The 13572-nt window shown below is 27.7% G+C and overlaps 1 protein-coding gene across 12 annotated transcripts in view; it reads left to right on the top strand.

The window, feature by feature from the left end:
- LOC107438159 (cyclic AMP-dependent transcription factor ATF-1) overlaps positions 1-13572 on the top strand; it is a 53891-nt gene that overhangs the window by 21272 nt on the left and 19047 nt on the right. For 8 of the 12 annotated variants that reach the window (XM_043044970.2, XM_043044976.2, XM_043044972.2 and 5 more), the window contains 2 exons: positions 10073-10258; positions 12990-13154. In XM_043044970.2, coding sequence (XP_042900904.1) covers positions 10073-10258; positions 12990-13154 — 351 coding nt within the window. The remainder of the gene's footprint in view (positions 1-10072; positions 10259-12989; positions 13155-13572) is intronic. The other 4 variants (XM_043044977.2, XM_043044978.2, XM_071177872.1 and 1 more) reach the window with 1 other exon arrangement.

Below are 13572 nucleotides of genomic sequence, written 5' to 3'. Positions count from 1 at the left end.
AATGTATATATATATATATATATACATAGCTGATATAAAAATTTCAAATTTATGAACATAAAATTTTTTATTTTGTATCGCTTACGTTAATTTTTTCTTATGCACTGCAGTCATTGCTTTTAACCAGCTGTGTGAACTTTGAATTTTACGATTTTTGACTGAAACGAAAAATATTTTGTTGTATTCTAATATAAATCACAAGCTTTAAAATGTGATTTCCTTCTTGCTCAAATTATCTGTATGATATTGCTTTTTTTTTTCTTTTCTTTTTTTTACTTTAAAATAATTCAATGAAATTTACCTATAGACTTATGAACACGGGTGTTTTCCTGCAAAACAAACTGAGGATATACCGTTTTTTTTCCCGTTTAAATTTTTCAAAAATTTAAATTTTAATCATTTGATCAAACTTTTATTTTGCAATAATCAATAGATATTTTATTGATATTTTAAACATTTTACAGTTGTAAATATTCAAATTAAATTGACTACTTAGTTATCACTCAATTCAAAATGAGCTTTGGTTTTGAAAGAATTTCAGCTAGAGGAGGCAAGAAAATTTTCTGATTCGTACAAGTGAAAATGGTTGAGAACTTAAAAAAACGATTGTTAATAATAAAATTTAAATATTTTTCCAACCGACTCATTGATTACAACTATTCAAAAACTATGCTTATTTCCTTTTATTTAAATATCTAACTATATATTATCTCTTTTTGTGTTCAGATAAGTTACAATTTCTATTAATACGGGATGGAAGTAGAATTAGTAATTCCGCGAGTCCTAATCTTATCTCTTACCATCCGGCTTTCTGCCTCTACCGTAGACCTCAATATGTATTTCCGTCTCATAAAAAATAATTAGCTTATTAATTACTACTTATTAATTGAACTTACTAAGCATAAAGTTTTTATTTTATAAATTGTGCATGTTCATTAAAAAAAGTTTTTTTTTTTTTTTTTAAAAACAACTNTTTTTTTTTTTTTTTTTATTCTTATTGGCGAGAAACATCTTGACTGTATGGCCTATTTATAGGAGTAAACTTTCGTAGTATAAAAAATTTTTAACAAAATTTTTTTTAAGTTTTTAAAGACTATATCTTTTGCAATGATTTAAAAATGCTCTTAATTACGTTGGTGCAAAGTCAAAATTAAGATCCCTGTCCAAATATTTTAGTTGAAACGGTCTGTCATAGAAATGTGAAAATTAGACCGAAAGTTTTTCCAGTAATTAGTGCCATCTGTCGATGAACTAGAAATCTAACTTGAATGCTGTGTGAGATTATTCTAATTTTATTGGTAGAACGCAGTGTACCTTACAGCTCTATCTTTTAGCGTTTTAATTTAATTGTTCGAGTTAGAATTTTTTTTTTTTTTTTTTTTGCAATTTGTTTGAAAAAATATATTTGGTTGGATGCATTTATTATATTTTATAGTTTAATGTGTTTAAATAGGACTGGACAAAGACCGCGCACTGACTCATAATAATAAATGACGATAACGCGTGTTTAAATTAACAAAGCAAACTGTGCTAGAAACTATGTCTGCCATAAAGATGTACAAATAAAGATTGTTAAGGGATGACCTGGTCGTAGACCATCAAAGATTGTGCATCCCGTGTTTATTTAAAAAAATAAAATGTAAGCCTAATGGGATTTAATGGCGCAAGAAACATCTAGAAATTAATAAGCAAGGGTGAAGATCATAGCATGGACAAAAACTTACCAATTTCAAATTTGTTTTAAAAAAAGTTCAAAAGATATGTTCAAAATGAGGTTTATTACTTATAATTTACTTTCATTTTAATTAAAATTCGATCTTTTATCTTTATTTTAAACTTTTTCTTTCATTATACATAATTGACCTAACTGCTTAAAAAAATATCACTTTTATTTTCTCTTTTCACTTATCCCTTTTCTATTTTAGTAATACTTGAACGTATTACCTTTTTTTACTGTAATATTTACGAGAAAAATTTTTGTAATTGCATTATGCTAATACTATTATTTTGCTATTTTCTATTACCGTGATATGGTTTTTTATGAATATAAAATTTATTTTTTAATCGACCAGTCAGTGATTTAATTCGTGCGGATGATTTTTGGAGGTACTGGTTAACTCTGCCTCTACCACTGAACTGAAACTAAAATTATTATTATTAGAATAATTATTTTTTCCTTCCTTATCATTATTAGTTGCGAACTCTACTTTGTTATTAGGAAAAAGTGAGGCAATAGGAAACTTAGACAATAATTCTTTTAATTTAGCTTCACAATGATTGAGTCAAATTTTCAGCTATACTGTCTGTTTCAATGAAAAAAAAACAATATTTTTTTTAAAATAGACAGTATTATTAAAATAAGATGAATCTGTGTAGTCAGTCATTTTCCTCATAATAAACATTTTAATCTCTAACATTTTTGTTATGACGCATATTTAAATAAATCCCTCTGTAAATACGATCTTGGTGTCGTTTTACCATTTTGTAACATATAAATGATATATTGTTGTAAGTTGCACTGCATAAACTAGGAGCACAGAAAATGTTGCAGCAGTTTCCTATTAATTATTCTGAAGGAAGAGAAATTGGACATACAGGAAATTCATTTCAATTCAAAAGGTCGTATTTATGAACCAAAATCGTTAGAATATTTTATTAAAAATATTTTAATGATTATTTTACAAAATTTCTTGCAATTCATTGCCCGCACTTTTTTTCTTGAAGAGAGGCCACGGGGGATAAAAGAATGTCCTCACGGCCCGCATTGATTTCATTATTAATCGATGAAATAAGAACAATATCAATATGTGTTTTTAAAAAATTAAAGACTAAGTGTATGTTTATATATATATATATATCAGTGTTCTCTCTAAGCGTTTTTTGAAAGGCGGCACGCCCTGCTTGCCTTTTTATCTCAATGAATGCGCCCTTTTTGTAAAAGTAAGCCGCCCTTAATAACACTGCCTTTACATTCATATTCCGTTTTGAAAAAAAAAAAAAAAACTTCACTGTTTAAATAATAGTTACACNCAGTATTCTCTTTAAGCGTTTTTTGTTAGGCGGCACGCCCTGCTTGCCTTTTAATCCCAATGAATGCGCTCATTTTGTAAAAGTAAGCCGCCATCCCTTAATAACACTGCCTTTACATTCATATTCCGTTTTGAAAAGAAAAAAAATAACTTCACTGTTTAAATAATAGTTACACACTAATAAAATTATCTGTTTTTATAGGTTTAATTCTGATTACGATTACAAATATTTACTTTATTAGGATTATTTTTAACTTGTTAAATTTTTATAGATACCTTTTTCCAGGGGGTAAATACTTTTTTTTTTTTTTTTTTTAAATGCATCTTTTAATGTTAATTTTCTCATTATTTTCAGTTTAAATTATAGAAAAAAGCTTTCAAGTTGATATAATCATTTCTTGTTAGTTTATCTATTTATTTATTTTTTTTGAAATAAAAAAAAAAGCACAGAGGTTGCCTTTTAACAGGTCTATAATTATTTTTATAAACTACTATTTTTTTTATCTTATTTTGATAATGAGGGAGATTTACTTTTTGAAATATACACATAAAATATTATACGAGGGTAATTTAAAAATTGTTGCTTATAAAATTCAGTTGTTACATAATATAACACAATTTGATGCATTTTTACGGTGTTATGTGAGTCCCCTTTCATAGCGTCCTTCTGTGGGAGAAAGCACCCTGCCCTTTTTTATATTCCTAAGGAGAACTCTGTGAGTATATATATCTATACAGTTGACTCGCGTTATAACGACCCCATCGGGACTGCCCCAATCTGGTCGTTATATCAAATTGTCGCTATATCAAAATGAGCAAATTGCCTTTGAAAATCGGTCACATAATGGCTTTAAACGTCTTAATGCATGTATATACTATTTGTGGTATGCATGTTATAAACCAAAAAAGGATAGGATGCATACATTAATAAAACATAATGACATTTAACAATTGAATTACAATTGTTAACAATTAAGAATTTTATTTTAAAGTACAGATTATAAAACATAGTATGACAAAAAAAAAATCTAGTTTCTAATGAATTAATTTTTTGATGTACATAATTTGCGGTATATATAACGAATTTTTTTTTTTTCATGTACATAATTTACAGTATTATAAAGAAGAGTAAACCGAGGAACAAAAACGAGGCTTCATTAGACGAAGACATTAATTTTTTGATGTGCATTAATTTGTTGAAGTTACATGTTAAGAGGACTTAACATATGTGTGCTTGTTCAAGGTCAACCATTCAACCCCACTTTCCAATAGGAAGTTAGAAAAGAGCGATGTTCAAATTCAATTAGGAGTTGACCTTTTTTACGGTCGTTATAGCAAGAGTAAAATAACGTTATTTTTTATGGATGTGAATTGGGACTCCTTCACAGGGTCGTTATATCATGTTGGTCCTTCTATCACAGGGTCGTCATAACACGAGTCGACTGAATATGCACACATGGTAGGCGGCAGAATTTAATTCTTCAATCAGCAAGTGCTATCTGTAAAAATTCAAATTTGTCTGCTACTTCAACGAAATTATGCGGAGATTATTATTTTAAAAAGTATGTTTAGTTTAATCAACAAATGGTTAATATAATAAAGTTACACGCAAACACTCTATGTTGTATAATTTGAATTTCATATAATAATACTTTAGCTTTGCCGAAAAGAAAAAAAGAAGAATAAAAAGACAGACTCGTATACTAAGCCCAACAAAGAAATCAGAACGAAAAGATGAACTTGCAAATGATAATATTAATATAAAATCTTTCATCGACATACCATAACATTTCAGATATTTTGCAGACAAATGAAACAATAATCACAAAAATGATCATTGGCTATTTATAATTTAAAAATAAAAAAAAGCAAAAACTATTCCTTAGTTTTCATAAATGAAGATAGAAAAATCTTTTCTTTTTATTTTATCTATAATTTTTGGTTGTTCTTTTTTTTTTCTTTTTTCCTTTTTATCAATGTGAGGTAGAAAATAATCTGCAGCGCCCGCTGCCGTGTTAGAAACGCATTAAAATAAAAAATATTAACTTTCTCTATTGAAAAATTAATTTTATCAATATTAAAATCTATATTATATTTAAATCTTTTTGCATTTTTGTTCCCGTAAATTAATTTTTGAGCTGCATTTATTTTAAACTTGTTTATGGCTAAAAATATTTTTTTTGAAAAAAAATTAAAATGTAAAAAGATTTAAATCTCTTTTTTACACTTTGAATTAGTACCTCTACATTGCGGATTTTTAATATTTTTTTTTTATTAATTTATTGAAGTTAGTTTGAAAGACGGTTATAAATTTTTTAAGCATGTAATGTCATCTTTAGTCATAATTAATAATACTTATTCTTGTTCGAAAAACTGGGGGTAGTGCATTGATTATTCATAGGTCGAAAGTTATGCACTGTTATTCTATAATAAATTTTAAAGGCAAAATGTTTATCTAAGTTTGTTGTGTATAAAATAATGGCCAATATAAATTCTTTGTATTCTTTACGAAAAGTATGTTTGAAATTATTTTAAATCTACAAAATTGCTTTGCTTTTATCTTAATTAACAGAACAAGCTCCCATTATATTAATTTCCCTAAATTTCTTAAAACAATATTTCTGTTAGAACCACTCCTTTATCATTCTTTTCCTCTTGATGACGCAGGCAGTGACGCGATCACCAAATAAGGAAAATCACATGACCAAAATATGACGTCAGGCCTGTCGGCGTGGTTCTCTGGGCTGTGACTCAACTTCCTACCTCTTCCTGCGAGATCCGTTTTTAATACGTTGGCTGAATAAACATTTATTGAAAATGAATAAAAATGAAAAATAAAGAGAGAAAATCATGGTTTTTTTATGAAGTATCGAAAACTAAACTAAAAGAAAAAATTCTTTTCAAAACTCTAAATTTTACTTCCTTAGATGTAATAAATATTTTAAAACTGATTTCTAAAAAATAAATCAGAAGATTCTTGTTTTAGCTACCTTATTGGCTTATTAGTGGATATCACAAAATCGAAATCTTTCGCACTTCTTTTTAAAACAAGTAAAAATATAAAATAAACATATTTTTTGCGAGTGAACCACTGTCCTTCCGTAAGATTTTTTTTTCCAATAGAAAATTTGTCCTTGCAATTTAGTATCTTACTTTAGCCTTACTCTTGACTCCTCTTCCCTATTAATAGTAACAGAAGCAATTCACAACCGATTTTTTAAGTAGAGAAGTAACAAATATTCGGTATTCGGCCTTTTTGCCGAATATTTTATTGAACGAATATTTGACCAAGGGTTCGGCCAGATATGCGGCAAAGTATTTTTAAGAATTTGTATACATTTAATAAATAATTTAAAATCGTATATTTTACTATGCATTCACATTATTAGAAATAGTTTTTATACATACATGCTGCTCTAAAACTTATTAGTTTATGTTCTGTAAAGCAAAATTTGAAGAATTGGAACAAGATTACTTTGTACTGATCTTTGTTTCATTGTCATATTTTTCCATTCGGGTAAAACAGATAGCCAATGACTTAAAAAACTGTGATTCTCAAAGTTAGTTATGTTTTTGAACTAAGAAAAAAAAAATTCTGTTTCACTTTTGCTTTCTAACTTTTCTTTTTATTCGCGATTTTTAAATGACACAGAATTTTTTAAGAGCGTTTCTAATGAACATTATTCGTTTATGGACACTTTTTTCTAAAAATACGACAATGTGAAAAAGTTTACTTAAATTTTTTAAAAATGATTTTTGTTTTAGTTCCAATTTTACTTTTTCTTTTAAATTTTTTTATAGAGGTTTTTATTATGACACAGCAATTCAGATGGTTTCTATTAGACTATTATTTTTTCTTCACATTTTCTTGAAAATATAATTGTTGGAAAACTGAGATCTTTAGCTTTAAATTTTCTTTCAAAAATCAAGATCGATTTTTATTTTGTCTGATTTGCTTTTGCTTCTAATTTTTTCTAATGGATTTTTTATGATAGCGCGGCATTTTTAAGATCTTTTATGATAAACTATCTCTCTTTTAACGTTTTATGGTTGATTTTTTTTTCCTCAGAAAATATTTTTTTTACCGTTAAAGTTTTGTTTTTAGAATTAAGAGGAAAAGTTTTTTTTTTTTTTTTTCAATAGCTGTGAGTCAGTTATTTTATTTATCTTTAAATATTTCTATTGTAGTTTTTCTCTTTTTCCCATACCAATAATATAGCTAAGTTTTGATTATTTTTCAATGATGACTAAATTTATTTATATAAAAAAATATTCATTGATAATTTTTAAAAGAACAAATGTTGCTTTCGACTGTCGAACATTCGGTATTCGGCCGATTTTTTTTGGTCGAATATTCGGTATTCGGCCAACACTATTCGTTGCATCCTTATTTTCAAGTGCTTGTGTAATAATTCATCTCTTTATTGGAAAATTTAAACTGAATGTGTACTTATTTATCCAGCTAGGGAAATTGCACTATACCATGCAAGTTCATGTTAAATTACATAAGTTCTAAACAGTTACCAAGTTAATATATATTTGATTTTTTTGATTTTTTTTTTTATCTATTTAAATTAGTTCTAAAAAGGAGATGGAAAGAAATATTGGAACAAACAAAATTTGAAGGAACAACAATAAATCACAAGCGGAAAATAAAGTTTTTGAACACTTATGCCAAAAAATGTATCAATGTATTTCTAACTTGTGACAGTTATTTAGGTTGTTATATGCAATAATAGCACAAAATTTCATAATCTTGACTTAAATATTTATGAAAAATATGGACATTTTTGTAAAAAAGAGGAAGAAAAATGATAATAAAAATAATTAATTACAAATATTTTGCTTTAAAATTTTTAAAATAAATTATTGAAAACTGTGATATATATCAGTAATTAAAGTAGTTCTTTTATACTGCGCATGCACCATAAAAAAAATTAATTTTTTTTTCCATAATTTTGTAGTGAATGGTATTTAGCAACAAGTGAAAAAATTCCGATTTGAATTTCTAAAAATTTAAAAAGCTGCACGCAATTTTCTAAAAGAAAGTTAGAAGAAAGCTAAAAATGATAAGGAAATTTCTACAAATATTATTTTGTATCATTAGGCAAAATTTATAGACAAATGATAATACCTCAAAATAAACATTCATGCACCAAAGTATGATTTAATAAGGAAAGAAAAGAAACTTTTGTGGGGATGATCCCTAACAATGCCGTTATCTTTTTTAATAAATCTTGTTTTATAGTATAAATTATATTATGTGAAAAACCCCTTATCATTTTGAGCTTTTTTTAAAAAAAAAAATTACAAAAACTGCTTAGAAAATTGCTTAAAACTTAATAAATTTTTAAGATATTCAAGTCATAATTTTATATTTTTTTATTAGTTGTTAATACGATTCTCTACGAAATTACGACAAAATATCTTTTAGTTTTCCTCGCGTATGGGCAGTATAAAATATCTACTTTAATTGCTCATATCTTGCGTAGTTTTAAACTACTTTTTCGCAAATTTTTAGGCAATAATTTTGCAATTAATTTTAAATTGCTCCAAAAATATCAGCTTTTTATAAAAATGTCCGTAACTCCATAAATATTTAAGCTAAGTTTACGAATTTTGTGCAATTGTTGCATGTAATAACCAAAATAGCTATGACAAGTTGCAAATTAATTGCTNCTTCATTTTTTTTTTTTTTTTGTCGTACGCTAATCAAAAATACTTTTTTCCCCGTTTTTAATTTATTGTCATTTTAATTTATTCAAACCCTTTAAAAATTTTAAACATCATTGTATATAAAGGAGAAATCTCTTAATCGAAACATTATTAAATTTATAAAATGATTCTCTAAATAATTTTTGAGGAAGATAGATTATAGAGAAAAATAATGTTAAGTTTTATTTACTATGCACAAGCTGCAAATTCATAGAACCCATAAAATAAGTTAAAAATCCAAAAAAAAAACGTGGGGAAAAAAATTTACAAATTTTTTAAAAATGGGAAAAATTATTAATAAAAAACTACTTTAAAAAATATTTTAAATTTTTTAAAAGAAATAATCAAATTAAAAAGCCCGAAAACGAAATAAAGGAAAATATATAATCTCGACTTCAGTTTATATATATATAATATACACAAGAAGGATAAAAAGAAAGAAAATTACTAAGTTTAATTTACTGTGCACAAGCTGCACCTATATAGAACTCATAAAATAAGTTAAAAATATAGAGAAAACATGGAAAAAATAAAAATTAATGAAAATAGACGAATTTTTTTTTTTTTTTTTAAATTTCATTATTTTGTTTTCTGGTTTTTAATTATATATTTTTCTTTTAAAATATTTTTTTTTTCTCTTTTCATTAATCTTTATTATTTTCCACATTTTCACTCAACATAAATATCTATATACATTGAAAGTTATAGTATATTAGCTTTTTCAAATACCAAAAATAAATCTTTTCCATATTTGCGTCCCAGAATATTTGCTGTTACATGTAACCTTATGACTGTATAAAATTATTAGATTTAATAATTTTGATAGTTTTCCGCATTTTAAAATTTAAGTTTGGCAAATTTTAATATTGCGCTTTTATGTTTACCTAATTGTTTCAGAAATAATTGTTTATACAATTTAAAATGGCTATTATAATCATACAAAACAATTGCAATTATCTATTTGTCAAGGAAACAAAAAACGACAAATTCTCTAAGACAATGTCGTACTTTTTTTGTTTAAAAAAAAAAGTTTAGCTAGGCATAAACAAAACAGCTAAATAATTGTATTTTATATTAGGAATTAGTCAATTCTTTATAACAGTCAATTTAATTAAGACCTCTTGTTTCTTGAACAATATACATTTATGAATATTGCACTGTGCTCTAATTTTTCCTGTATATCCTGTCTTTTGGGTTTTTTACATGATACACTTTTATTTTATGTGCAAAAAAATATCACCCCTTCATTTGCCTGCTATAATTGAAAAAAAAAAATTCTTTTGCTTGATCATCGCTTTGAAGCTTCTCTCCCTCTATCTTTTCTGCAGCATGCTATGGAGACGTTGGTGGCCGACCAAAGTGCCACGGTTGAGACATCACAAGCGGACCAATCCTCCAATGTAGGCAGTGGCACCGTTGGCCAGAATGACAGTGGAAACCGGACATCAGGCACAACAGCTCAGGTGAGGGCCAACGGAACTGTGGTTCTTGCTGCCCCTGCACAGGTCAAGCATGTGGGTATTCCATTTTTGCTAACTTGCCTGCTTTCTTTCCTCTTTTGCCCTTTCTGCTTTTTGTGTCATTGCTTTTCTGTTTCTCTTGCATGCTTGTTTGACATTTAGTTAAATAATGAGCCATTAAAGTTCTGTAATGTATACAAAGGCAATTTTGTGTTTTCGTGTGAATAAATGAAGTCAAGTGTGGCTAAAAAATTTTATGTGCTTTCTTGACTTGTCCTGCTATCCGGTATTGCCTCTTTTATGGCAAAAAATAAATAAAAAGTAAAAAGAGCTTCAAGCGAGCAGTCATCAGGTGTTATAGTGGTTAATTCTCAATTATACCTTGAAAAGATAGGGTGTGACCAGATTGACTAACTTTGATTTTTAAAAAATTATTATGCACCCTAATTTGTTGCCTCTCAATGGTTAATCATGGTATATTACATTTATGCTTCTTATTTTTTGATTTGTGACATGTTGTGTCTAGTTAATGAGAAGATGTTTTAAAAAAAACTAAATTCAGCGGCGCGACAGCCCATAGAGGGCCAAGGCCTACTGTGCCCATCTCAGTTTTCTTAACCTTTGGGCTCTGGGGTGCAGGAGCAAATGTTTCGGTGAGGTGGTCAGCCGAACCCTGAAACCCCCAGTGTTTAGCTCCCAAGCATGCTTGGTACTCATTTATCGACCCATTGAAGGGATGAAAGGCTGAGTCAACCTTGCCCGGCCCGAGGATCGAACCAGAGATCTGTGGCACGACAGCGCTACCGCTCAGCCACGGCGCGTTGAAGATGTTTTAAGATAGTCTTAGTTTTTCATTATGAAACACAAAATTGTCTTTCATTTTGGATTAAGACTGTTTTGAGACTCTGTGGTAGTATAAAATAATGCTTTTTAGCAAAATAATATGCTATTTTTATAACTGCTGTGCATTTGTAACAGTTATTCTTGACAATCAGTTAGGTATTGTTGTGTTTTGCCCACTTTCCTATGCTTATTATCAAACTAATGTAAAATGTCACTCGTTATGAGAAAGCAATAGTTTTGGACTATAGTTCATTCTGAGTAATGGGTTATGATGGCTTAGCCATTCCTGGAGAAAAAGTAAAGCACTTAAAATCAATACTTTTAAAAATTTTATGGGATCTCGGGCCAGAAGAAAACCTCCAACTAGATGGCTAGACAACATTGTAAAAGACCTAGGGGTCTTGAAAGTAATAAATTGGAGAAGAGTCACCACCGAGGACAGGAAATGTTGAAAATTGCGTGTAGTTGCTGTTACTAAAGCTTGTAAAGGGCTGCTGTGTTCATGAAGGAAAAAAAGGATATTTTTATGGAAATGAAAAATGCTTAAGATATATTTTTTTCTTTATTAAAAATTTTCTTTGTGGCTTTATTTGGGAACATGAAAATATGCAAAAATTGAGAATTATTCTTTGTTTTAATGATTTTTTATTGGGTGTAAAAATCTTGCCAAATTAGCAATTTTTTTTGAAAACATTTTTTAAAAAATTAAAAATATTTAAGCTATTTGTCCATTTTGAAGTTCAAACAATTGTTTTCAACAGGATATAGTGCCTAGTTGAAATAAAAGCTTCAATTTTTTTTTTAAGGTTTGTCCTTTTTTATTATTATTTTTCTTGGCTTGTTGAAGAAATTTTTTTTAAACACCCTTTACCCCCGTTTTAACTAAATTAGGCTTATAAATTATTTCTACAATTAAGACTAATTTTATTCTTATTATTTTGTTAAAATAATTAAATGTACTAAATTGTTATAAATCCTTAACCAGCAATTTAATTCAAATATAATTTAATCTAACCTACTTAGCATTTTATGCAGCGGATTATAAAATAATAAATTCTTTTGCATGTACAGTAGTGTCAAATTGGTTTAATGTAAAGTATTGTTTTTACATGTCTGAGATTTGATTACAGCTAATAGGTATTAGATCTTAGACTGACCTCTTAATTCCATAAAGGTTTACACTAACTTGAAATGGTTTTATGTATTAAGGACTTGATTATTATGTATTCAAAATTATTTTTATAATTGAATGTTTTTATTTTGAACTAACAAACGGGAAAAGGTCCAAGGATCATCGCCTTATGATGGGCATTGCCCTATTTTTAGTACGATGGATCCTCTGTGAATATTGCTCTATCCTTTTATTTCGAATTATTTTTAGATTTATGTTTTATTTTTCAAACTTAGTCAAAGAACCTTTTATACATATACTTTTTTTTACTTTTACCAATATTCACAACACAAATTGGATTAGATTAAAGCATGGTATTAAGATCATAGCATCAAAAAAGTTTAAAATTTATGCGAAAAACATATTTATAGCAGTAAGTAATTAGTCTGCATGCCTTAAGTGGATCCATCAAGTGGAACAACAAAGGTTGCAACTTCAAATCTAGAATTAGAATCACTTAAACTGTGATTATTCAGATTGATGTGTAATAAAATAAAATATATCTCATAAGTCTTTGTGAGGGATAAATAATTTTACAGCTATATAGTTTGTAGATTGTGTCAAATTTTAAAGCTTAGCATACCACATTTTTTATTTAGCTTGCAAAATTAATATATTAATCATTTCAATGTGATCATGTTCTTCTGAAAATGCTTTGCTTATTAATTCCTGTTATATATTAAGTCGTTATTCTAATTGATTTTATATATATATTATGAAGATATCTCATTTTTATTTCATGATGCTAATATGTTCTTCTATTTTTTCTAGCAAAATACGCAAGCTATAGCTGTCCCCCAGGCAGGTGGAGGTGTTTCCATTGTTCATGTTGCCCTTCAGAACCAACCTGTCCATGTGCAGTCAGTGATTCAACCTGGTCCTAACCAACAATCTGTGATACAAGCCCCGGGTGGAACAACTCTTCAGTCCGTTCAGGTATAGTAGCAGGGGTCAATCTTGAAAATGTTTGAAACAGTTGCATTTTATGGCATACAAAATGAAATTCTGAACCTAAAAACATAAGTACCCCTCTTCAGTCTTGAGGACTGAAATCAGTCTTAAGAAAAATAAGCAATGGAATGATTTTCTGTCCCCCATTAAATGTTTATTTTTAATTTGTTCTCCAAATTAAGTTTTCATTTGCAAGTTTAACTTTTTCTTTAAAAATGCAATAATAATTAAAATAAATTATTGTTATTTATGAAAATGTTTTTTTCTCTTCTTTTTATAATTATTGCAAAATGATTAAGTAATAATGTCGCTATACTAAAAGAAAACACAAATATTTTTAATTCTAAATAGAAAAAACTTCTTTGAAAAAAATGCGCTAAAAAGCAGCAGATCTTCAACAAAA

Source organism: Parasteatoda tepidariorum, chromosome 2 (genome assembly GCF_043381705.1).
Source record: "Parasteatoda tepidariorum isolate YZ-2023 chromosome 2, CAS_Ptep_4.0, whole genome shotgun sequence".
Lineage (NCBI taxonomy): Eukaryota > Metazoa > Arthropoda > Arachnida > Araneae > Theridiidae > Parasteatoda > Parasteatoda tepidariorum.
Note: the sequence above shows the minus strand (reverse complement) of the source record. Positions and strands in the feature narration are given on the sequence as shown.